This window comes from Grammomys surdaster, unplaced genomic scaffold (assembly GCF_004785775.1).
Source record: "Grammomys surdaster isolate TR1022 unplaced genomic scaffold, NIH_TR_1.0 144, whole genome shotgun sequence".
Taxonomy (NCBI): Eukaryota; Metazoa; Chordata; class Mammalia; order Rodentia; family Muridae; genus Grammomys; species Grammomys surdaster.
Window position 1 is genome coordinate 1,365,337 of NW_021604602.1, and position 27,177 is coordinate 1,392,513.

Sequence of the window (27,177 nt, forward strand, 5' to 3'; positions counted from 1 at the left end):
AAACCACCAAAGGGACTGGGGAGATGGCTCAAATGATACAACTTCCTGCTGCCAAACCAGAAGACCTGAATTCAGATGCCTGGCACACATCTGTAGCCCTAACCCTGGGAGGGTGGGGGCTGGTAACAAATGGATCCCTAGAGCTGACTGGCTAGCCCGCTACCCACATCAGGGACCTCCAGGTTCAGTGAGAGTCCCTGTCTCAAAATCTAAGGTAGAAAGCAGAGTGTGGTGGGACATACCTTTATTCTGGCACTCTGCAGGCAGAGGCAAGTGGATCTCTGAGTTAGAGGCCAGCCTGGTCTACATGGTGAATTCCAGGACAGCCAGGGCTATGTAGAGAGACCCTGTCTGAAGAAAATAAAAATTAGGTGGAGGGGATGGAGCTATGGCTCTGCAGATGAAAAACGCCTGTTCTTGCAGAGGACCTGGATCTGAGTCCCAGCACCCACATGGTGACTCACAACCATCCCTAAGTCTAGTTCCAGGAGATACAAAGCCCACTTCTGACCTTCTCAGGCACCAAGCATGCACTTGGTGCATAGACATGTGAGCAAAGCACTCACAACAAAATAAATCTAAAAGGTTTTTAAATTAAAAAATATAAAAAATAAAAGTAAGATGGAGAGCAACTGAGGAAGACACCTGACAGCATCCATGTAGACACACGCATGGACACATTGGACACACGTGCTTGTGTATGTGCCTCCCCTCCCCCCACATAACACACACACACACACTCACACACACACACACACGAACACCCACACACATGCGAGAATCTTACTCTATCTTTGAAAAGGAAGTTAACCAGGCACAGTATTCTACAACCGTGTTCTTCGGAGGCGGAGGCAAGGGGACCTGGACTTTGAGGTCAGCAAGACCACACCTCAAGAAGAACAAAGAATAATAATAATAAAAAAAGTACCACAGGCATCCCTCCTCTAGGAACAGGAATGTGTCTGCTAAGCAAAATAAGAAAGGAAGTCACATGATGCAGCGCACATGTCTTTTGAGGCTTTTCAAGACAGGGTCTCTTTAGATAGCCCAGGTTGGCTTGGAACTCACCATGTGGCCCAGGCTAACCTCAGACTCTCAGGAATCCTCCTGACTTAGCCCTCTGAATGCTGAGATTACAGGCGTGAGCCTTGTAATCTTGTCTGTGGAGCATCTTTTAAAAATAAGTCAACTGTGAGGGGATTATAGAGGTTGTAAAGAGGGGAAGATGAGTGGAGGTTGGTGGGAGAGATGAGTCAGAGACACAAAATGAGAGGACTGGGAAGACCGCCCAGTGGTTGGGAGCACGGACTGCTCTCGCAGAAGACCTGGGTTCACTCAATTCCCAGCGCCCACACAGACGCTCACAACCCTGCATGACTCTAGTTTCCGAGGATCTGACATCTTCTCCTGACCTCCACAGGCACCGAGCACTTACGTGGCACGCATACATACAGGCAAAACACCTATACACATAAAATAAAAAAATAAATATCTCTTTAAATAAAAAAAAATATATATATATATATACATGAATTGGTGATGGTTGCCCGATCCTGGTTGAGTGCTAGAGATTTAAAATGCAGTGTTCTCTGGAAGAGCAGCCAGTGCTCTTAACTGCTGAGCGTCTCTCCAGCCTCCAAAATAAATGTTGTTTTAATTTTTATTCTATTTATTATATGTAAGTACACTGTAGCTGTCTTCAGACACCCCACAAGAGGGCATCAGATATCATTACAGATGGTTGTGAGCTCACATGTGGTTGCTGGGATTTGAACTCAGGACCTCTGGAAGAGCAGTCAGTGCTCTTAACCACTGAGCCATCTCACCAGCCCCAATAAATGTTTTTTTTTCTTTTGTTTTAAAATACAAAATGGCAGATATATAGGGAAACATGCACAACATGGAGATTACAGTTTACATTCTATTTGAAAGATATTTTTTGGTTTTTGTTTTTTTTTTTATTTTGGTTTTTCGAGACAGGGTTTCTCTGTGTAGCCCTGGTTGCCCTGGAACTCACTCTGTAGACCAGGCTGGCCTTGAACTCAGAAATCCGCCTGCCTCTGCCTCCCAAGTGCTGGGATTAAAGGCATGCACCACCACTGCCTGGTCTGAAAGATTTTTGTTAAGCAGAGTTTTGGTGCTCTTGTCACAAGTAAGACATGAGGGAAGCGTTTATCTGCTCCTCTATGGTTACCATCCTGTTTCCTGTATTCACTGCATACACTGTACTGTGACACTCAAATGAACATTGTAATATGTATCCCTGTCACATAAGCATAAAGGGGCAGTCCCCTGTCTCAGACAGAGCTCAACAGTGTCCAAAGGTCATGGATTATCTCTAAGGAGGTGAGAGTTGTCTAGAGAAAGGCACATAGGCAATCTCTTAGTGTGCCTCTCCGTATTACTTTTCTGTTGCTGTCATGAAACGCCATGACCAAGGCAACTTCTAATTTACTTGGGCTTACAGTTCCAGAGCAGGAAGAGTCAGTCACTCTTGGGGACTCTTGGGAGCCATGGCAGCAAGCAGCAGGTGTGGCAGCAGGAGCAGGAAGTGGAAGGCTTAGATCTCCAGATCCAAGAATGAAGCACAGGGAAAGCAAGAAGCTGAAGAGACTATAAACACTCAAAGCCCACACTCCATCATGTACTCCCTCTGTCAAGGTGGCACCTCCTATAGTTCCCAAACCCAAACAGCGCCACCTACTGGGGACCAGGGGTTCAAACACCCATGCCTGTGGGGGACATTCCTCATTCAAACCACGGCACTGGCTACACCTCTACTATTCCAAAATGACCAAAAACTGGTGCAGGAACTCCATTCGAACCTACTGGACACACCTCTCTTCTGAATGAGCAGAAATAAAGGCAACCCTCGGGGTTCAAAACAAACCAGGTGAGCGGGTGAGGATCTCAGCTAGATGTCTGTAACCCCAGAGCTAGGAATGAGGAGACAATGTGGCTGGGGCTTGCTGGCTACCAGTCTCGCTCCAGGTGCAGTGAGAGAATCTGTCTCAAGGGAATGAGGTGGAGAGTGAAGGAGCCGGGGCCCCAGCATCTTCATCTGGACTCTATGCAAAGGCACACTCACCGGTGCAATACACACACAGACATGCATACATATGCACGCATACACTTTTATACACACCAAATAGAGGTGAACAAAGAGACCCCCTAGAAAATGAAAACCAATTGCTTAAATAAAGTCCTCATTCAAATATAAGTTAGTCCTTTGATTTTTTTTTTTTTTGAAGTTTGGATTTACTTCTTAACATTTCTTTATGCCAACTACAAACCTTACAGGAGAGTGGTGTAGAATCATTTAGGGGAATCTGCCTATGCTAAACAATACCTTTGACCTCTTGTTTGTTTCAGCATGACACTTGAGTTTCTGAAAGACAAGATTTTCTGAATCCTCACTACCAGTGACCTGTGTGACATGGGAAAGTAGAAGAAAGGAGAGGTTTTTGGTTTACTTGGCTTTGTTTGTTCATTTTGAAGCAGACTCTCATGTAGCCAAGGGATGGCCTCAAACTAGCTGTATAGTGAAGGGTGGTCTTGAATTCCTGATCCTCCTGCCCCTCACTCCTGAGTACTGGGACTGTAGGTGTGTGCCACCATACCCTGTATGTACTGCTGAGGGGCAACCACTGTAGCAAATGAAATATATATATATATATATATATATATATATATATATATTCTCCAGGCTGGCCTGTAACTCACGGTATAGTCTGGATTGGATTCAAACTCATGTTCTCCTACCTCAGCTTCCTCTGCCCCAAAGCCTGACGGTGACTCCATACCCAGCTTGAGAGATATTTTAATGAGATCATTTTGTTGACGTGCATAAACTAATGACAAGCAACCCCAAACTACTGATTTCACAACACAGACCCCTAATAAGCTGAAGGTGCAATGTGTGCCCTGGAAGAGTCTTTGGGGCTTTGGGAGACACACTAGCTTTTAGTCCTCATCAAGCCATGGACAGACAGGCTGTGCTCGAACATGCCTGCAGCCATAGCCTGATGGTAGCCGGCTGTGGGGGAGCCACAGCACACTGCCACTGAACTACCAAGCCCACTGTAGAGCAGACTCCTCCCTCAGTCTCTCCTACCAGTTTCCAGGAACTCTGGGTTGGGGCTAAAGAAAGAACTGACCAAAGGGCAAAGGTCAGAAATGTGACGTGGAAGAGGAGGGGATGGGGCAGGGCGAGCCCCGTCTGACTACAGCTTCATTTTCCCTTAAGGACTAATTTTATTAATTATTATTCAGGGTGCTGGGGTACCGGGAGTAGTAAATCCAGGGGCACCGCCAGCAGGAGCTGAGCCTCTAGGCTCTGGCCTCAGCCCTTTTCTGAAGCCTTGAGAGTCAGTTTGAGTTTGCTCTTCAGATCTAGCAAATATTTACTGAGGACCTCCTTTTGTTGGGGGAGGGGGAGGGTGGAGGTGCGTACGTAAAACTCAGAGCCTTGTCGGTGCCGAACACACGCTCTACCACTGAGTTATAGCTTCAGCCTAAATGTGTACCTTCAATAGATCATATACTGGCAGAATTGTAAAATGTAACTGATAGATCATTTCTCCGAAGATACAACAAGCCAATTCAAACTAGATTAGATTATACAGAGGCAGGTGTATTGGGAAGCTGCTTTCTGTGCCCAAGGATTGAGGCCAGAGGTGTCATCGAAATGGGGAAAGGCATGGGGAGGGGTGCAGAGAGAGAAGAGAAAGAGAAGGGGAGAGAGAGAAGAGAGTGGAGAAAGAGATGAGAAGAGAGGGAGTAGGGAGGAGAGGGAGGGGAGTGGAGAAGGGAGAGAGGGAGAGGGAGAAAGGGAGGGGGGAGAAAAGGGGGGGAAGGGGGAGAGAATAGAAAATGTCTGAATTATATAGGAGCCTCTGGGAGAAGGGCAGCCCCAGCCCTGGGCTGCAAAGTTCAGAGTTGGGGCTTGGGCATGCCAGGTAGAGCCTGAGAGACGCTGGGAAAACCTGGAGGCCAGGTCTGCTTTGATACGTAACATATGCACCTCAGTCCCCAAGGTCCAAAACCAAAGAATAACTTTTATTTTCTTGTAATAATTGTCATCTCCAAGGCTTAGTCCCGGAAGCTTCTAGCCTCCATATAATCTTATCTAGGCCTAGAATGTTTCAAGCCTGAGACTTGCTGCTGAGTAAGCTCACACTTTCTAGTTCTTTCTGGTCTCTGGCTGGCTGGTCAACTCAGCTGTTCTGGTTCAAAACTCCTCTCCAAATTGATTGATTCAGTCTGGCTTCTCTCCTGAGTTGCTCTGCTTGTCCTCGTACTAACTTTGGCAATCTGTTCTAAGCTTCTGGCTCCTTCTCGTTCTCTGGCTCGTTCTCTCTTCAACCTGTAAAGCACTCCCAGTAAAACTGCCTCCTCCTCTATTGCTGTTTCTTATCTTTTCCTGTCTACACTGCCCCTTAAGTAGCTTCCGCTTACTCTCTCTTCTCTTGAGAGTTGGGCGTATCCTATTCTGTCAAATCTTTCTCTGATTTGTTACTTTGTCTGCAACTCAATTAGACTTCACTTTCACACGTGGGTGTGTCTTCCAAAAACCACTTTCACCTTCATTGTTTGGGGTTAAAGGTGTGTACTACAGTCTTGTCTGTGTTCCAGCCGGAGGGGTTAAAGATGTGTGCTAAGGCTGAGACACACCACAACAAGAAGTTTTGTTTTGCTGGGTGGTGGTGGCGCACGCCTTTAATCCCAGTACTTGGGAGGCAGAGGCAGGCGGATTTCTGAGTTCGAGAGTTCGAGGCTAGCCTGGTCTACAGAGTGAGTTCCAGGACAGCCAGGGCTACACACAGAGAAACCCTGTCTCAAAAAACCAACCCCCCCCCAAAAAAGTTTCCACAACATTAGTATTTACTACTACGTGTTAAGGTCAGAACTGAGGGGCAGTGAGATGGCTCAGGGGTAAAGGTGACTGCAGCCAAGATGACAGACTGCGTTCTAGCTCCTCTAAGACCCTTGTGGGAGCAGGAGAGAACTGACTGTCACAAATTGTCCTTTGACCTCAACCTGCACCCACAAAATAAATAACATGTAAAAAATAATAATAAAAAGGAAGGGGGTGGCTGGAGAGACAGCTCGGCGTTTAAGAGGATGTGCTGACCTTGAAGAGGTTCCAGCACAGTTTATAACCACCTGGAGCTCCAGTTCCAGGGATCCAATACCTTCTAAGGACACCCCGCAGACACGTGATGCACACAGTCACTGACACACACAGGCACACAGCAACACTTACATATTCATGCACGCGTGCACAACCACACACACACACACGGCAGGCAGCACATAAATTAAAAATCAAAAGGAAGCTGCGGAGTGGTGGCACACGCCTTCAATCCTAACACTCCGGAGGTAGAGGAGGGCAGATCTTTGTGAGTTCAAGGCCAGCCTGGTCTACGGAGCAAGTTCCAGGATGGTCAGGGCTCCACAGAGAAACCCTGTCTGGAAAACCCCAAAATAAAATAATATAAAAATTAAAAAAAAATAAAAAAACATAAAACCAGAGGAAAGTCTTCTAGCAGGCAGGACTTGACCCCACAGAGCGTGATGTCCGTCCCCTCCCCCCTCCCTCAGCTTCACACACAGACTATGTCACAGACGGTTTCCCAAGCAGCCCCTGCCCCTGTTCGCTCTTTCCTGTAGCTCAGCTCGCCCCTGCTTTAACTTTGCACTAAGACATGTCACGCTAAAAAATGAAAGAACCACAGGAGTTGATTTTAACTTTAAGGGTAAAAGAATGGGGGGATCTTCAACAACATGTCTGCCCACCCAATGATCTCCGGAGGAGTTTAGAGCCTCCTCACCCGTATGGAGCTTGTGTTGCAGTAACTTATATACATTTGTTTTGTTTTAATCAGGTCGGCTAGAAGACCAATATATAATTCGATTTGTGAAAGAAAAGCTCAAATCTATGCCTTGCAGGAACCAAGGTTATGTTTTGGATGGCTTCCCAAAGACCTATGATCAAGCGAAAGACCTGTTCAACCGTAAGTGCGGGTGCTCTCTCTGTTCTGAGTTCACACTCTCTTAAGTTGGAACCTTGTCATTTTGTTGGTCTTCTTAAATCTGTGTTTCTAACTTACTTTGCTTTTATTTATTTCTTCTCACAGTCTTACTGTTGGGGAAATATTTGCCCAGTTAAGTGAAAAACAGGAGAGACTTATTTCTCTTTCTTATGTTTTATTTTTCTGAGAAACTCAGGCTGATTTTGAACTCTTGATCTATGTAGCAGGGAGTGACCTTGAACTTCTCTCAACCTCTTGCCTCTGCCTCGAAGTGCTTGGATTCCAGCCACAGCACACTGCCGTGCTCGACTTGGCTTGTGTTACTCAGCTCATATTCTCTAAGTTAGTTCTCTCTCTCTCTCTCTCTCTCTCTCTCTCTCTCTCTTTCTTTCTTTTAATTTACTGCATTTATTTACTGTGGAGAGTTTTTGAGGTAATCATGGCATGGCATGTGTGTGGAAGTCAGAGGCTGCAGGAATAGATTTTCTCCTCCCACCATGTAAATTCCGGGGACCGAATCTGAGACATGGTGCTTCGGACAGCACCTTTTCCTTGCGTAGCCATCTCGGCAACCTCTTGTTCTCTGGTTTAGTTTATTGTAGCACAAACACTGAGCAGAAATCTACCTCCTAGCTGGGTGTGGTAACACACACCTTTAAATCCCAGCACCCGGAGATAGAGGATCTCTGAGTTGGAGGCCAGCTTGGTCTACATAGAGGACAGCCAGGGCTACACAGAGAAACCCTATCTTGAAATTCACCCACCCCCAAATCTACCCTCTTAAAGTTGTACCCCCGCACTCTTTTATTTGCTTGTCTTTTGATATAAGCTAGATCCTCTGACCCTAGGACAGTAAACTATTGGAGAGCACATCACTAAAGTTATATACAACACAGGCTCCTGTGACAAGAGGATTTCCAACCCAGTGTCCCAAGACCTAGAAGTGACTCCTCCCATGTCTGTCATAGTAACTGTCCACATGTGACAGATTACAGCTCCACTGTCCTTGGCTGCTGCCATCCGCTCGGTCCGAGATGGTAGCATCATGCCACCGATGGTTATATGTACATCTTTAACTCTGTACCACTCATACTTACAGTCACGGTAACTTCTGGTGCTACTCTTCTTGACAGCAATTGATTTCTATTTTATCTGGGTGTATTTGTTTGTTTCTCTCTCTTTTTTTTTTTGAGACAGGATCTCTTGTAGCCCAGACTGGTTTCAGACTCACAGTGTAGTGGAGAATGACCTTGAACTTCTGAGGCGCCTGCTTCCACCTCCCAGATACTAGGATTGCATCTTGCTTGACAAACTTCCCACCCATTGGTTAGAAATTGTCCCTTTCTGTCTGTCTCCCCTTGTCCTAGGCAACCACCAGGCCACAGTTTTCTTCTGTGACTTTGGGTGTTTCAGCCCTCCCCCGTGTGGGAATCACCCAATGCTTGTTCTCCTGTGACTGGCATATTTCATTTAGCTCAAGTTTGCTCATGCTGTTGCCCTCCTTTTTAAGGTAGAAAAGTCTACACATACTGCCCCTCCTTTTTAAGGTGGAATAGTATTCCACTGTCCATACACACCACAATGTCTTTATCAGTTTGTCTGACAATGGGTACTTGAGTCATGAGACGACTTCTAAGCTCAATTTTATGGCTGGTTTCCATTAGTGATTGCTAGTTAAAATATGGCAGCTGGGGATACAGCTCAGTCCATACAGTGCTTGCCATGCCCCGAAAGCCAGCTGGGCATGGTGGCTTGTGGCTATAACTCTACCGTGGTGTTGTACAGACCCTTGTAGCCTGATGACCGCCAGTCTAGCCAAATCAGTGCGTGCTAGGTTCCATGAAAGACAGTGTCTCCTAAAAATAAGGTAAGACACGATGGAAGAAGGCACCCCATATATCCCTCAGGCCTCCACATACATGCTCACACAGCATCACATATGTATACATACATACAAACATGTACACATGTATGTTCACAGTATGACATCTGAAGCCAAGCCTAGGTGGCATATCCCTGTAATCTCAGTACAGGGGAGGAAGAGGCCAGAAGTTTGCAAGTTTAAGGCTAGCCTGGGCTCCATAATGTGAGGCTGAGGCAGAAGTGCTGTGAGCTCAAGTCCAGCCTACGCTACAGTGTGAGCCTTGTCTCAAAAAGCCAAAAATGTTTTTCTAATTAAAAGCTAGTATTTGAACTTTTCCTGCGACTTCCCGTAGTAATTTGGTAAAAAAAAAAAAAAGCATAACCACATACATTTTTGTTTTACTAGAGGAAGATGAAGAGGAAGAAGAAGAAATCAGAGGCAAAATGTTTCCCTATGATAAATTAATTACACCTGGTGAGTTGAAAATATCTCTCCAATAGTGTGAGTGTGTGTGTGTGCGCACGCACGCACTCGTTCAAGTCTGGATATATATAGGTGTGAACATGTAGACACAATGCCTATGAGAGTCAAGGTCAACTTTAGGTGCCATTTGTCAGGAGCGGCCTACCTCGTTTTGTGAGACAGCATCCCTCATCAAACTTGGAAGTTACCAATTCAGCCAGGCTGTCTGACCAGTGAGCACCAGAACGCCTCCTGTCTCTATCTCCCTAGTACTATGAGTGGGTGACACCACACCGGTCTTTTCTCCTGGGTGCTGGGGACCGAACTTATCTTCAGGGAAGAATTTATTTATTTATTTTTTAAGATTTACTTTCGCCTGGCAGTGGTGGCGCACGCCTTTAATCCCAGCACTTGGGAGGCAGAGGCAGGTGGATTTCTGAGTTCGAGGCCAGCCTGGTCTACAGAGTGAGTTCCAGGACAGCCAGGGCTACACAGAGAAACCCTGTCCCAAAAAAATAAAAAAAAAATTTACTTTCTTTTTACTGATACCTATGCATGTGTGTGTTGTGTGGGGGTACATGCACATGTGTTCAGGGTCCCTCAGAGTCCAGAAGCATGGATCCCAGGAGCTAGAGAGCTTTGGACTGCTCAGTTCAGGCTGGGGACTAAACTCTGGAACTGGAACTGTGCTCCCTTGGAGAGTATGTGTGTGTGTGTGTGTGTGTATGTATGTATGTGTGTGTATGTGTGTGTATGTATGTATGTGTATGTATGTGTGTATGTATGTATGTATGTGTGTATGTATGTATGTGTGTGTATGTGTGTGTGCATGTATGTGTATGTATGTATGTATGTATGTATGTATGTATGTATGTATTTTGGAGGCAGGGTCTTTCTATGTAGTCCTGGCCTCCCTGGAACTTAAAATGTTCAAGGCTGGCCTCGAACTCAGAAAGATCTGCCTGCTTCTGTCTCCCAAACACTGGGATGGAAGGTGTGCGCCACCATCGTCAGGCTCCAACAAACATTCTTAGCTGCTGAGTTATATCACTAGCTCAGGAATGAGAGAGAGTACTGTGGGCCCTGGAACCAGTGGCAGAAACATGAAACCCCCAAAAGGTTTTCTTAGACACCTCCTTCATGTAGACATACCCTTCAGAAAAAGAAGGAATGAAGTTAATTGTTTTAAAAGCCCTGGGCAAGCCGGGCAGTGGTGGTGCACACCTTTGATCCCAGCACTTGGGAGACAGAGGCAGGCGGATTTCTGAGTTTGAGGCCAGCCTGGTCTACCGAGTGAGTTCCAGGACAGCCAGGACTACACAGAGAAACCCCGTCTCGAAAAACAAAAACAAAAACAAATAAAACAAAACAACAACAATAACAACAAAAGCCCCAGGCTGCCTGGTTTAGGATTGTGAAAGGCCCCTGAGGAGTTCATTTTCCAAATTCCATGGTGAAACCTATGCCGGTCATGGAGGCAACTGGAGACAATTCAGTTCACACTGCGTCAAGCGCTGAGCGTGATCACACCTCACTGAGGGCTGAGTGATGGCTCAGGTTAAGAGCTGATGGTGAGTTGGAAAGAGATTGTCCCCACAGACCGTGCTTTTGAGCACTCGGAGCTGTGCCTCTTTGGAGGCAGTATGACACTGATGGCAAGACAGCCTTTAAGAGTTAAGATTCATATTTTTCCCTGTTTGTGCTCTCTCTCTCTCCCTCTCTCTCTCTCCCCCCCCCTCTCTCTCTGTGTGTGTGTCTGTTTCTGTGTCTCTCTCTGTCCTGTCTCTCTCTGTGTCTCTGTCTTGTCTTTCTGTCTCTCACTCTCTGTCTCTGAGTGTGTGTGTCTCTCTGACTCTCTGTCCTGTCTTTCTGTCTCTCAGTTTCTGTTTCTCTGTGTGTGTCTCTGTGTTTGTCTCTGTGTGTATGTGTGTGTGTCTGTGTCTCTCTCTGTCCTATGTCTGTCTCTGTGTTTCTGTCCTGTCTTTCTGTCTCTTAATGTCTGTGTGTGTGTCTCTCTGTCCTCTATTTCTCTCTGTATGTCTCTATCTGTCTCTTTGTCCTGTCTCTGTTTGTATCTCTCTGTGTGTCTCTGTGTCTGTCTGTCTGTCTGCCTGTCTGCCCCTCTCTCTCTCTCTCTCTCTCTCTCTCTCTCTCTCTCTCTCTCTCTCTGAGCTTGCTGCTCCAGCTGCCACGCCCAGCCCTTCTCATGGCAGTGATGGTTCCCAGTCCCTCAGGAACCATAGCCCAAAGAAGCTTTCCTCCCATAAGTCACCCTGGTCGTGGTGTTCTATCCGAGAGACAGAAAGGAACTAATACAGGGTTCTTGCTGCTCTTTCAGAGGGTCTGAGTTTGGTTCCCAGCACCACACTGGGTTGCTCACCCCAGCACTAGATCCAGTGTTTCCCTCTGGATTCTGATCACCGCTCACACAGGGCATACATACACACTGACACATAGGTAACTAAAGCTAAAAACAACAAAAAACAAGCAGAAATCCAGAAAAACAACCACAAAACCTTATTATGCCTCTCCTGTCTTGTGGCTGCCGGCCAGATATGTCGGTTAGCCGTGGCCATCTGTCCCAGCGTTTTTCTCCCCTCTCCCCAGAGTTCGTGTGTGGTCTGGATGCTTCTGATGAGTTCCTGAAGGAGCGGGTGATGAACCTCCCGGAGAGCGTGGTGGCAGGAACCCACTACAGCCAGGACCGATTCCTCCGGGCTCTGAGCAACTACCGGGACATCAATACAGATGACGAGACGGTCTTCAACTACTTTGATGAAATTGAAATCCACCCGATACATATTGGTACGGACTGACCTTCAAGACCCCTGGTGCACGTGGGACTGGGATTGTGGGGCTGAGGGAGGACCCGGGTTTAAAGTGTGCCTGATAGAGCTTGGGAAGCCAGAGGGTCCACGGAGGGAGCACTCCTCCAGGAGCACTCCTCCAGGACAGCCATTTTACCTGGGCATAGGGTGTTGGGCTGTGATCATCATACAGAAACATATAGTAGATTCAGGATTGAATGGAAAACTGTCTATAACAGAAAAGAAGCATGTGCTTGCTGCTGCCTGCTTTGAGAATTCCCTCAGATTCTGTCCCTGCTTTGTTGCCAAGCATTGGTGCTCAGCATGGACCTCTCCTGCCTTTAAGTTTGGCTGGCTCACCCCAGAGCTGCCCCAAAATGGAACTCTCCACTTCTTATAAACACTTCCTGGAACTGAGTATGCAGGAGGCACTTAGGGAGCAACACACGTTAGCTCCCTCTTCCTCCTCACCTATGGCTCTGGATTCCAGACTTCACAGCAATCTGGTGCCGCCCGACTCTTGACTTTCTGGATCTTGACACGACTTTTGGGGTTGAGGATCGAGGAAGGGTTTGCTTAGCCTCACGCCTTGAGGGGACAGCCTACCTGTCTATTCTTCCTGTTTCCCGGTGGGCAGTGACTGGGACTTGCCTCCAGTTACCTGTCTTTGCAAGCCAGGCACACTCCACGTGTACAATTGGACATTTGTACTTAGAGAACTATAGGAAAGTGGGGAATCTCAGAAAAATGGTCACGGTTATCTTTTCCATAACATCCCTAAAAGTATTTATAGAAAGCTCAGGAAGGCCTGAGAGAGAAGCATTAACAGCAGAAAGGACAGGAGGAATGACCGGGCAGTGACTGCATGCCCACCTCCTGTCCTGCTCTGTTCATTGCCCATCTGTGGTGTTTGACTTCATCTCCACACCAACAACAGGGATCCTAGGTGAGGGATGCCTAATAGTCAGAAATGCAGGACCTCAAGAGGATCTGAGCAGACCCTAGGAAGGGGCCTGGATCCATCCATCCATCCATCCATCCATCCCCCATCCACCCACCCATCCATCCATCCATCCATCCATCCATCCTTCATCTATCATTCATCATCCATATCTATCTATCTATCTATCTATCTATCTATCTATCTATCTATCTATTTTTTGGACATCACTCTTTCCCACTGTTTCCCAGATCCATTCTCTCTTTGGATCTTCAGCCTCTTTAGACCAGCATGCTTTTCTGGCTTTCTGGCTACCCTACTAGGGTCCTACAGTTTCCAAGTTCCACTGCAAGCCATGTTCAGAGCTAGACTAGACTCTATCCCCATCCCACGCACTCCTAGAAAGGTAACTCTGTCAGTCTAGGTTGGGTAGGTATGTATCTACAGCTGCTCCCCATGAGCAAGCAGAGTTTCCACAAATAGAGCCTTTCAGAGCATTTCCCAGCACCAGTGACATGAAGGTTGTCATTACTCCTGCAGTGTGCACGCAGCACTAGACACCTGGACAATTAAATAATTAAATATCATAGGTCAGGCAGTGAAGAGGTGGCAGACAGAACATTCTTGATCTTTCAATGGTCTTTATTGTTATTTTCATTGCATAGGGAATCAAACCCAGGGCCTCGTGCCTACTAGGCAAATGCTTTATCATTGAGCTATCCTCCTAGTCCTTTAAGGGTTTAGTTCTTAGCATCGAGATCACAAGTTCAAAGCCAGCCAGGACTGTATATCCAAACTCTGTCTTGAAAATAAAATAAACCAAGCCAGACAGAGGTGATGCATGCCTTTGATCTCAGCACTGAGGAGGCAGGGGAAGGAGGATCTCTGAGTTCCAGGACAGCCTGGTCTACATAGAGATACAGCCTCAAAAAAAAAAAATTAATAAAAATAAAATAAAACCTGGAAGAGATAGTACCCAAATGCACTCACTACTGTCATTCTGTGTAGACACAGTCTAAGAACCTGAGAAGCACCAGTGGATTTCTCTGGACTCAACATTAATGTTAGTCAGACAGTCTAGAGTCTGACCTTCCTCGTAGTCATGTAAGTTAAGAGAAACAGTTGGTCTGTCATGAAATAAGCATAGGAAGCCAGCTGTGGAAGTTACCCTCGTATGCCCTTTGCAGGCATGTGCACTCACATGCAGATACTCTCTATCCCACATACATTAAAAATAAACTAAATATAAAGCAAAGGGGAAGGGTCCATACGATGGCAGGGTAGTGCCGGTACATAAATGCTGGATGGGTTTGGTTGCCCGCCTGCGAGTTCAGCTGTAGAAGGAAGCAAGCAGTCAAGATAAACGTGTTGTTATCAGTGAGCTCTCGGTTAAGCTGAGAACAATTAAAGACTCCTGAGGTCAATCTCAGGCTTCCACATGCATGTGCACATATGTCTACATGCACCTATAACATATGAGTGCCCACACATATGGAACACACACGTACCACGTACGCAGACAAAAGCAAAACAAATTCAGACTCTAGTACAGTCCCTTCCCAGGCCCACCCACTCAGATCGATGGTGACTTCCAGAACTCAGAAAGGGCGTAGGTGTCTTGTGCCTGTCACCCTAGCACTCAGGACAGAGGCCTAGTCGCCTAGTCTACAATGTGAGCTCCATTCTATGGCAGCAAACGGACAGAAAAAGAATTGTAGGAGACAAGCCTGACTCCTCCCACCCCTGACTCTCAGACTCCACTGTCGAGGTTGCCCTTGAGAAATGGAACTCTGACCCTCGAGGCAAAGTGGGAAATGCTACTTTTCTGGCACCGTTTCTCACATCCTTGTGAAGAATGTTGCTCTAACCGCTGACACAGTCTAGGATCTACGTGCAGATCTTTTCTCTTCTGGTACTTAAAGACGTAGGAAAACTTGAAGATGCCCAGAACAGGCTTGCCATCAAACAGCTCATCAAAGAGATCGGGGAGCCTCGGAATTATGGCTTAACAGACGAAGAAAAGGCAGAGGAGGAGAAGAAAGCTGCGGAGGAACGCCTGGCCAAGGAGGCTGCTCAGACGGCAGAACGTGAACACAAGGAGGCCATGGAGATGGCGGAGAAGATAGCCCGCTGGGAGGAGTGGGTGAGTGTGAGGCTGGGCACAGTCACTTAGGCCACCATGGAAATGCTCCGGACAGCTTTACCTGTCACCCGCGACATTGAAAGGGGGCATCCATGTTATTTTACTGGGTACCAATAAATACCACTGCCATTAGTGTCCATGATATGGGCTCCTGGTGGCTCTGTGGGTAAAAAGCACCAGCTATCCTCCCAGAGCAACCGGGTGTTGACTCCCAGCACCCACTCGCAGGCTCGCAACAGTCTGTGGCTCCAGTTCTAGGGCATCTGCCGCCCTCTGCTGGCCTCCATGGGCACTGCATGCATGTGACGTACATTCAGGCAAATACCTGTACACACAAAATAGCAATAAAATGATTAAAAGCATCCTCTCTCTCTCTCTCTCTCTCTCTCTCTCTCTCTCTCTCTCTCTCTCTCACACACACACACACACACACACACACACACACACACACACACAAATGTATAACATTGTATACACAATGTACATGCCATCCCTGTGATGGCCCTGTGGTCTGTGCCATCCCTGTGTTCTCCTTCTTCTGTCTAACTTAGGCTGGTGGCCGAACTCTGCTTGGTTATCGAGACATTCATGATTCTACCTCCAGAATTGGCACTCTCACTGGTCTCTCCACTTCTGGCCACGATCGCTTTCTGTTTGTTTGGAGACAAGCTCTCACAGCGTGGCCCAGGCTGACCTGCCACTCACCGTATAGTCCAGAATGGCCTCAAATTCACGGCAATCCTCCTGCCTCACCCTCCCGACTGCTTGGCATTATACTTGCAAGCCACCACGTCTGGATCCTGTCAGTGAATCTTGCTCAATTTACAAGGTCAATCCTCATAGTGTCATTATCCACACTTTTTCTCCCGAGGACACTTCCAGAACGCTCAGCCAGCATAGCTGTTCCTGTCGGGCTTCCCAGCCCCACTGGATAAATGTCAGTACTACTTCCTGTAGCACACAAGGTCCAGCGTGACCTCAGTGCCTCTAACAGACTCATCTCAAAGAGTATAGTCTTCCTCCATCTTATTTGCCTTATGTCTTTACTGACAAGAGACTCCTGACCAGGCCAGCCCAGCCAGTCAACAGGTTCTCCAGCGAAGGAGTGAGGATTAAAAAGAAAAAAGATGATCAGACAACATTGTAGCATGACCCCAGCCAGTTCTGAGACTGAAGGCAGGTTTATTTTTTTTCCCAATTTGCTTTTATACCATTTTAATTACATGCAAGTATTTAGGTCAGTTCTAGGTTGGGGGAACTAGCAATAAATACAATAAATGCAAATAGTCAAGGAACAAGCAAGGCAATAAGCATCATCCCATGATCACTGTTTCTAAGGGCTTGTCAGGATGACCAAAATATCTGAGCCTACCTACTTCCCTGTGTCCTAGCCCACAGTCATATTCATGCCTGAGGCCTACTTCTTTGTTCTAGCCTAAGATTTAGATTCCTGACTGAAATTACTTCCTTGTTTTAGCCTAAAATTAGATTCCTGCCTGAAGTCCATTTCCTTGCCCTTGGCCATTGTCAGATCCCTGCCTAGCTGCCCCAAAGGATCTCCACATCTCCCTTGCCACCACATGTAAAATACCCACTCTGGCCTCTCTTCAGGGCACCCTCTTTATGCTGCTGCTTCTTTCTTCCTTAACTTTCTGGTATCTGACGTACTGTAGCTTTTATATACTTACCTCTCCCTGCCTTTTCCTGGCACAGACAAGTTAAGCTGTGTGAACATTGGTATCCCGTCTTTGTTCTTTGCTGTATTCTTACTGCCTTGAACAGGGACTGACATATGCCAGGCACTCAGCAAGTACTGAGAGAGAACTGGGAGGTTGTGGGAAGTAGGCGTTTATTCACACACCTTTGGTGAGCTAGGATACCCGTGTGTCATCACAGAGGCTGGCGACACAGACAGGAATTGCATCTTTTTTTATTTTTCTGTGTCTGGATGTTTTGCCTGCATGCGTGTCTGAGCACTGTGGGCATGAAGTGCCCTCAGAGGCCAGAAGAGGGCGTTAGGTCCCCCAGAACTGGAGTTACACATGGTTGTGAGCTGCCATGTGGGTACTGGGAATCGAACCCAGGTCCTGTAGAAGAGCAGCCATTGCTCTTAACCATGGAGCTCTCTCTCCAGAGCTGGGAATTGCATCTTTAGGTCATGCTTTATTCAAAGAACTGGGAGATCTGAGAAGACAGCAGGCTAACACCTTCAAAAGGGGGCTGGGAAATGGTCAGAGGGGAAAATTTGTACCACATAAACCTGGTACCCCGAGACCTGAGTTCAATCTGAGAACACAGGGTAAAGAGAGTGATGGGGTAGTGGGGGTGGGGCTGTCCAACATGCCATTGTCCAACTAGCAAACGAGAAAGAGTGAGGAGAGCAAAAGCACTCTCACTTCAGAGCTCGGCTGTGCCTTCTGCCCCGACCGCCAGCAACATTCCTGAGACGCATGAGGTCTGTCCCCACAGATGTTCTGGCTCAGACTTGCTGAAACCCAGAGTCTAGTTAGTGGTTGCCGGGTTAACCTTGTGCTCTTGAAGACCTCCGCAGAGGGGAGACCCTCACTCAAGTCTCAGAAAGTCGCGACCACCCAGTAATCTGCTCGAGACACCATGAACCGGAGCAATAGCGAGGTTTATTAGGGCGTGACAGCTAGCTGCCGGTCAATTCATATGTCCACGCAGGAGCTGAATTGACCCTGACAGACAGTTTGAGAGGGGTTTTTAAAGGGAAAAACCACAAACCAAGGAATGAGGAGAGGGTGAGGGGGGTTGCTAGGGTGGTATAACATAAAAATAGCCGAACATTCCAAAGGAACCCAACCTACGTGAGTCAGGGTCATGTGAAAACTCTCTGTACGCCTATCGTTCTCAAGAATGTGGTCCTGCCCTGTTACTTCGGCCTTGCCCTGTCACTGCAGTTACCAGTTTGGTTCTACCTAGCTCACCTGCATTCTTTCCTTTTTATTCCAGTTCCAGTAATGGTGACTGGTCTTTCCACATTCCTTACTTGTTTCGTGGCTCGGTTTCTCAGAAAATTTTCCATGTCCTTATAAAGAAAGCCTAAAGAATATTTTATATGTCTAAAAAGGATGCTATATAGCCAGTATCTCTAATTTTTCACTCTACACTCTGACAAAGCCAAATCAGGGCTGGGAGCAGGAGAAGGTTAACTCAGAACCAACAAACCAGTGATAGTGTGCATGTGGTTATGGCGGTTTGAATGTGGGTGGCCCCCACAGGCTCATATATTTGTAAGCCTAGTCCCCAGTTGATAAACTGTTTGGGGAAGATGAGGAGGTGTGTCCTTGTAGGAGTAGGTGTGTCCTTGCTGGAGGAAGTGTGTCACTGCGGGTGGGTTGTGAGGTTTCTAAACTCCATGCCAGGCCCAGTGTCTTACTCTGTGCCTGCTGCCTGCATATCAGGATATAAAGCTCTCGGTTGCCGCTCCAGCACCATGCCTGTCTGCTTGCCGCATCGATGATCACGCACTAACCCTCTGAAACCGTAAGCAGGCCCCCAACTAAGTGCTTTCTTTTCTGAGAGCTGCCTTGATCATGGTGTCTCTTCACAGCACTAGAACAGTGACGGCCATTAATAACACGCTTGTGAAAATTCCTCCCTATGTTGTAGAGTGCGAGCGTGTCTTTATAACGCTGGCTATGAGACAGCGCCCTGGTTCCTCTATTGCCCCGCTTGTCCTTCATGACTCCGTGGGACCGATTAATGTCTACGGCCTAAAGTTTGCTGAGTCAGACCAGACATGGTTGAAGTGTTCACACCTATTTCTAAACTGCCTCTCTCTGTGCTAGGCTGTCTTGGTTACTTTCCCATGGCCGTGATGAAACACTATGGGCAAGATACATTACAGAAGGAAGCCTTTACTCAGGCTTATGGTTCCAGAAGGGCAGCGTCTTATTTGGGGATTATACTGCTGTGATAAAGCTCCAGGGCTTTGGGAGTAAAGTTTGTTTCAAGTCTGTCTTTCCACATCACAGTCCTTCATCAAAGGAACTCAAGGCAGGCACTTGGAGGCAGGAACTGATGCTGAGACCATGATGGATGGTACTCACTGGCTCACTGCTATGGCTTGTTCAACCTGTTTTCTATATAGCACCCAGGACCACCTGCCTGGGGTGGCACTGCCCAACATGTGCTAGGCCCTCCCTCATCAATCATCAATCAGGAAAAGGTACCACAGGCCTGTCTGGTTGGGGCATCCTCTCAATTGAGGTTCCCTGCTCAAAAAACAAACAAACAAAAACAACAACAACAAAACGATTATAGTTCATGTCAAACTGGCGTAAAACCAGGCAGCATAGCCAGGGTCCAAAATGGAGGAGACAGCGTGGTATCATGTGACAGCTGGGAGCTGAGAGCTAAGGCCTCCCATTCCAAACTGCAAACAGGAAGCACAGAGAGAAAACTCAGAGTGAAATTAGTCTTTACTACTCCCTCCAGTAAGGCCGCACCTCCAAACCTCCCAAAGTGCGCCATCCACAGGAGATCAAGTATCAAACACCCAGGACTGTGGGGGGCAGCTTTTCAAACCACCACAAATGTAAACCAGCCCACACATCCTCTACCAGCAACCGAGTCCCTGCTTTCTCTTCAATTCCTCTTTCTCGCCTTTGCTTGGTCGCATCAAGGCTGTAAACAGAGGACTGTCTGACTTTATCCACTTATCTGACAGGTTTGTCTATGCTCGTTCAGAATTAAAGGGTTTTTCCCTCTTATGTCATGCATTTTCTCTGTGGGTGTTTGCACGATGCCTTTCTCTTTCTATTTTATTAGAACTCCCAATAAATTGCAGGCTGTCTGGACAGAGAAATGGGCTCTCTAACAGGACACGGTTTACCATGTACTAGCACTGTCTCTGGAGATTTTTCTTCAAAGCCGGAGAGACTGATATCATGCCTTTTGTATTTTCTTGGCTTCTTTGTCTCTCGCATAGGGTGCCTTATATTCTGACTGGGTGGCCTGGCCCACGGGGATTCGATGAGACCCTAGGGAAGGGGGCAAAAGAGTGAAGGGACAAGAGACACAAAGAACAAGAGCAAGTCTGGGGTTCTGATCAAGCTCTGCAACTTTAATTTCGGGGGGAGGTTATAAAGACACAGCAAAACGGGAAGTTTAGGCGAGGGTCATTGCTTAGGGCTATCCCACTATTGAATCATCATTGTCTAAGACCGTCCATCCCACTGTCATATCTTTATTGCCCAAGACTATCCCACTGTTGTAACCCGCTCCCAGGAAATGCCAGACGTTCTCTAAGTTCCTGGGACCTGAGACCTGTGAATGTCCTTTCTTAACCTCGTACTGACTAGGCTTTCCAGAACAGCAGGTAATTTCCTGAGGTTCTCTTAGAACAGCAGGTAATCTCCCAGGTTTGACTCCCAGCAACTGGGTACTTTAAAATACTAGTGAAGCTAAAAAACTGTAAGTCTGTATGGAACGGGGAGGAATTATCGTCACAAGAGATGTAATGAAGTTGTACATACACTCATGGACACAGACCAGCCCGTGTGGCTGTTTCCTGTTTTCCTTCCCCTTGGTTCTTGGATTCTCCTACCACAAAAGCTGTATAACAGAAACTGGAAGTCTCTTCTATTGGGCTCATGATTTTGCTGTTAGAGTTCAAATCTGGCTCCGTTCTCTATGGGGCCCTGCTTCTGTTCCTCTTGGTATCTCATAGTCCCCATTTTGAAAATGAAGAGAAAGGCATTACTTACTTCATAGAGTTTCTGCAGAGATGAAAGAGTTAGTTTATATAGCCCACATAGACAGAGGAGGAGGAAGAAAAATGCCAGTGAAGACTAGCCAATCAACTGAGCAGATGGCTGGAAGCAGCAAACCCTTCTTGAAAAGAATCTTAAATTCAAACAGATTCAATTCACAAAGAAAGGATACACGCAGATTAAGTGGCTGGATTGAACCCCAAGATCCAATTACCTGTTGTCTTCAAGAAACTCACTTAGCTAGCAAGTATACCCCCCAAACAGAGAGTGGAGCTGGGGAGGTTAAAGATGCTTGCTGGCAGGCCTGAGACCTACATAGTAAAAGGAGAAAAAGACTCTCACAAGTAGCCCTCTGACCTCTACAAATATATCATGGACACTCATGCCTGGACACACACACACACACACACACACACACACACACTATAATGTAAGAGATTTTAAAACCAAACAAAACTTAGTGTTAAAAGGTGGAAATCAGTTTAGCATGAAAATGAAGGCTATATAACAGGTTGACACAGTAATTTTGTTGTTGTTATTTTTTTTTTTAAGACAGGGTCTCTTATTTAGCCCTGGCTATCCTGGAACTAGCTCTGTAGATCAGGTTAGCCTCAAACTTAGAGCTCCACCTGCCTCTGCCTTCCTAGTGCTGGCATTAAAGAAGTGCACTGTCACTGCCCGGCTTGGCACAGTGATTCTTACAGCTCATAAAGTAGACTTCAGACCGAAAACTGGACAGAAGACACAAAGAGGGGCACTATATACTAACAATGCGAACAATTCATCAAGAAGATGTAACAATTGTAACCTTTTATAAAACAGAGGCCTAAGAAGTCACTGTAGGACCTGATACAATAGTAGCGAGAGACTTCAATGCCCCAGTCTCACATTCAGATAAGTCTGCCAAAAATAATCTCACCAAGAGAACGTGACTGCTAAACTGTATCACAGATCAGCAAGATTTAACCTGTATCTACAGAATAGGGAGTCCATCTGAGAGATAGGGAGTACACACTGTCCTTAGCAGCCCGTGAAGGTTCTCTACCATTCCCACAGAGCACGCCTTAACAAATGCAAAGTTTTCAAAGAGTTCTTTGCATCAGATCCCAGTGGAGTTCTGGTCAGAAAACTCAAAAACCGCACACGTGAGTGGAGACCGAAGGGCATACTTTTAAATGCTCGCAGAGGAATTCAGGGAGGAAATCAGGAAAGGCCTTCAGGAAAATGAAAGTGAGAGCAGAGCCTGCTGGGATATCAGCGACCCAGGCCAGGCAGTCCTGGGAGGGTGGGTCGTAATTGTCACGTTTAAAACAGAGAAAACACACAGCAAACACACAAGCAAAACATTAGACATTCAGGCATGGTGGTACACTCCCTTTAATGACAGCACTCAGAAGGCAAATTTCCGAAAGTTCAAGCCCATCGTGGTCTATATCCTGAGATACAGAGTTTCAGGCTAGCTGGAATTGCATAAGGCCTGCCCGGTCTACAGAGCGAGTTCCTCTCTTCTGGACAGCCAGAGAAACCCTGACTCAGAAAACAAACCAAAAATCAACAAAACAAAAAACAACCCCCCTCCCTGAAAACAAAACAAAACAAAACAAAAAACCCCAAACCAAAAGCAAACAAAAAAACAAAACAAAACAAAACAAACCACCACCACCAAGGACAAAAAGGCAAATATCACAGATAAATATCCTAACGAGGCACCTCAGAAACAAGACAATGACTCAAGGATCAGGGAGGAAATGGATGAAGCAGAGCAGGAAGAACAAGATCAACAGATAGGATTAATCAACCAAAACAAGCTCTTGAAAACATTAAGGCCAGGCATCGGTGGCGCACGCCTTTAATCCCAGCACCACTTGGGAGGCAGAGGCAGAGGCAGGCGGATTTCTGAGTTTGAGGGTAGCCTGGTCTACAGAGTGAATTCCAGGACAGCCCGGGCCACACAGAGAAACCCTGTCTCGAAAAAAAAAAAAAAAAAGAAAGAAAAATGACCAGGCATGGTGCACGCTCTTGGAATCCCAGTTCTGGGAAGGCAGAATCAAAAGGCTCTCTGGGGCTTGATAGTCACCAGTCTACCCTAATTGGTGAGCCCCAGGTCGATGAACGACCCTATCCCTGTCTCAAAGTAGGTGGACCGTGTTCCTAAGGATGACATCTGAGACTGTCCTCTGGCCAAAACACACACACACACACACACACACACACATACACACACACTGAACATGTGCACACAGACACACATGCACACATGCATAAGGAAAAAAATGAAGAAGATCATATACCATGGCCAAGTTGCTTTTCATACCAGGCATACAAGGTTTGTTCAATAAATGCAGACTGAGGGCCAGCTAGATGGTAAAGGTGCCTGAAACACAAGACTGATGACTGGAGTACCATCTCCAGGACTTACATTGTGGACAGAGAGAGCAGAGCATCAATGCTCAAAAGTTGTCCTCTGACCTCTACAGTGCACCGTGGCATGTGACCCTCCCCCGGACGTATATTACCTTCACATGTAAACATACAATTATAAATAAACAGATGAAGACTGAATTAGGGCCCAGCGAAAGATTCAAAGATCTACCCCAAGTTCCTCTTTGAAGGCAGACTTGCCTGTATGCCACAGGCCTTTAAAATAATTTATTTGTTTTTATTATTTTATGTGTATGAGCATTTTCCCTGTAACTATATGTGCACCCTGAGTTTGAGTCCCCAGAGAGCCAGAGAGATGGCATCAGATCCCTAGTGACTAGAGTTACAGGCGGTTGTAAGCCACCCTGTGAGTGGGTGCCAGGAATCAAGCCAGGGTCCTCTGTATGAGGCATGTTCTTAACCAGAGCCATCTCTCCAGGGCTCTGGGCCCGATGTCACAGAGATTCTTTCAGTAAATATCCATCTTTATTGTTCTGTTTGCTAGAGCGTGGCTGTGGAACCAGCCTAGGTGTTCATCACCTGATGGATAAGGAGGGTGTGGTGCATAGTCACAATAGAATCATGTTCAGTTGTAACGAAAACAAAAACTGTGGGAGCTGCAAGGACATGGAAGGATCTGGAAATGATTGTATCGAATAAAGCAACCCAGACTCACACAGATACGTCCTTCCCCGTACGTGACTCCCAGGTTTTAACGTCTGCACATGCATGTGGGTGAATGTGGCAGAGGTCACCAGATTAGAGAGGAACCTCAGTAGGGGAGGAGAAGGTTGTGTGGTAGGCAAAAGGAGAAAGGGCTCTGGGGATGGGCAGGTCTGGTGAGGAGCAGGGGGATGTGGGAGAAGGCACGGGGAAGAGGATGAACAGAAGCAAATTATGTTTCAAAATGCCCCAGTGAAGCCCAATACCTTATACACGAACAACAAGAACAGAAAGCTTTTTATACGCATTTTAAAAAGGCTTAGGAATAAAAAATAAAACACAGAGTACAAGAAAGAGTTAGCTACCTCACAGTTTTCTCAGCACGCTGGGCTGCGGTCATTATGCTATTACATCCTTACCTGCAGACATGGGAATGCCAAGGTGACATTGCTCAGCAGGGTCTAGTCTCAATGTCCCGTGGGGACAACAGGGTCAAATGCTCTCACGCCGCACCTCTTCTGACTGCGCATCTCCCCATGACCCTGTGCTCCATGTCTTTAGAATAAACGGCTTGAGGAAGTAAAGCGAGAAGAGAGGGAGCTGCTTGAGGCGCAGTCCATCCCCCTGAGGAACTACCTGATGACATACGTGATGCCTACCCTCATGCAGGGCCTCAACGAGTGCTGCAAGGTGAGGCCCGAAGACCCCGTGGATTTTCTGGTAAGATTTTCTTTCTTTCTTTGTTTCTTTCTTTTTTGTTTTTTTCAAGACAGGGTTTCTCTGTGTAGCCCTGGCTGTCCTGGAACTCACTCTGTAGACCGGGCTGGCCTCGAACTCAGAAATCCACCTGCCTCTGCCTCCCAAGTGCTGGGATTAAAGGCGGGCACCACCACTGCCCGGCATAAGATTTCTTTTAAAACATTTTGTTTTTTAATCGTTTTATTTAGTTGACATTTACGGTTATTTTGCCTTCGTGTGTGTGTGTGTGTGTGTGTGTGTGTGTGTGTGGTGCCTACAGAAGGTGGAGGATGGGGTTGGCCTCCCTGGTACTGGAGTTAGAGACGTTTGTGAGCACGTGGGTGGGTGGGGGTGAGAATCAAACCCAGGTCCTCAGCAAGAGAAACAACTGCTCTTCACCACTGAGCCCTCTCGATAGCTTTGGGATTTTAGTTCTTTTAAATACCAAATTGAAAATGAAGGGTGACTGACATTTAAGAGAGAACCAGTTGAGTTTAAGGAAATGCGCATCTCGTTGCTCAGGAAACAACTTCTAAGACGCCCATGGCTTACAGTAAGATCTCTTCTTTCTCCTCCTTTGAGTGTATATCTAAATATATTGAGAACTTCATCTCTACTTTCAATTCTGATCCTACTTTCCCCTCTTAGCCTCAGGCTTCTACTGGACTCCTCCCCCTCCCCCTGCCCCTCCCCCTTTCCAACTTCATTTGGTTTGTGTGCTTGCTTTAACAATCCTCGGAGACTGATTAGTGTATTCCTATGGACATGGGCAACAACCAAGGACCACATTCCCTAAAGAAAACTGATTCTTCCTCTTCAAGCCATGATCAACTGTCGGTAGTTTTTCAGCAAGGGGTGGGAGCTCAATGGGCCATTCTCCCACCCATGCTTGCTATTGTTATGTAAGTTCTTTAATCTTTTATTTGGAAGGAAAGACTGTGTGTAAAATCTTAAACCCAGATAGCATTTAAATGTCTTGTTAATCGCTGACTTTTGGCTGGGAAATTGGCTCACAAGGACGAGGACTGGAGTTCAAACGCCCAGGAACTAAAGCTGGATGCTGTAGCCTGTGTTTGTAGTCCCAGTACTCCTGAGTGAGATTGGTGGTGGTGCTGGTGGTGGTAGGGGGCGAGGGAGTTCTCAGAAGCTCACAGGCCAGCCAGCTTGATGCACACATTAGCCAATGACAGAGGGCCTGTCTCAGGCAAGGTGTGGAAGTTAAGACCTGACCCCTGAGCTTGTCTTCTGATTGCCACAGGCACATTGGGAAACAGATGTGATCAGCAGCACACACACACACACACACACACACACACACACACGCTCGGAGGCACACACGCTCACATGAGGAAAAAAAAATAAATGGTTTTCTTTGTATTGTAGGCAGAGTATCTCTTCAAGAACAATCCTGAAATGCAGTAAAGACTCAACAGTGTGGGGCCGCAGAGCTTCAGAGGGAGTGCTTAAGTTAAACTTGTAATTTGACGATTTGCTTTTAAAAATGCTTTCTCAGGGTTTTTTTTGGGGAGGAGGGGAGTATCAAGGGGGGATCCTAATAAAGTAGACTCGTTAGAAAACTACATTGTAATGAATAACTACTATCTCATTGAAGCGGTATTTGAAAAGCAAACAGAGGAGGCACACTTGCACGGCTCACGGACCAATGGCTTCCTATTTCTTCCTATGTCAGTCATAGCTCTGCACGTAACACATTTGTAGTAACTTAAGTTACAACATGAAGTGATAAGCTCCAACAGTGTCACCAATGAAAGAAATCAGAACAGCCCGGGCGGTGGTGGCGCATGACTTCAATCCCAGCACTTGGGAGGCAGAGAGGCAGGTGGATTTCTGAGTTCGAGGCCAGCCTGGTCTACAGAGTGAGTTCCAGGACAGCCAGGGCTACACAGAGAAACCCTGTCTCGAAAACAAACAAACAAACAAACAAAAAATCAGAACGGCCCATCCATGCTTGCTGCACCCCACAACATCAGGGGTGACTGTTTCCCACAAGAGTGCTCTTGAAGCTAGGGCCTGGATTCTAGGCACTAAGTCAGAGAACGGAAGAGCTGGTTATGAGAAACACATGGGCCGAGGTAAATACTGCTACCCTCGATGACGGCAAACTGCTGAATATGTACCACTCATTAATTTCTCATTACAGTCATGAGTTGTGACTTTTCTCCATAAAAAATAAAAACCTGGTAAAATCTCTAGCATTATCCTGAAGAAGAAATTGGTTTCTTTTATTGGTTAAGCTGGTTAGTTTTAATGTGTGTGTGTGTGTGTGTGTGTGTGTGTGTGAGAGAGAGAGAGAGAGAAAGGGAGAGAAAGAGGGAGAGGGAGGGAGGGGAGGGGGAGGGGCAGGGG

General features: G+C 46.7%; 1 protein-coding gene across 4 annotated transcripts in view; it reads left to right on the plus strand.

Annotated features, from left to right (window-relative positions):
- Nucleotides 1-26,294, plus strand: part of Ak7 (adenylate kinase 7) — a 75,202-nt gene extending 48,908 nt beyond the window's left edge. For 2 of the 4 annotated variants that reach the window (XM_028764563.1, XM_028764565.1), the window contains 6 exons: nt 6,888-7,016; nt 9,304-9,372; nt 11,968-12,165; nt 15,030-15,250; nt 24,634-24,792; nt 26,194-26,294. In XM_028764563.1, the coding sequence (XP_028620396.1) occupies nt 6,888-7,016; nt 9,304-9,372; nt 11,968-12,165; nt 15,030-15,250; nt 24,634-24,792; nt 26,194-26,232 (815 nt within the window). In that variant the 3' untranslated portion in view covers nt 26,233-26,294. The remainder of the gene's footprint in view (nt 1-6,887; nt 7,017-9,303; nt 9,373-11,967; nt 12,166-15,029; nt 15,251-24,633; nt 24,793-26,193) is intronic. The other 2 variants (XM_028764564.1, XM_028764566.1) reach the window with 2 other exon arrangements.
- Nucleotides 26,295-27,177: the final 883 nt, after the last annotated feature.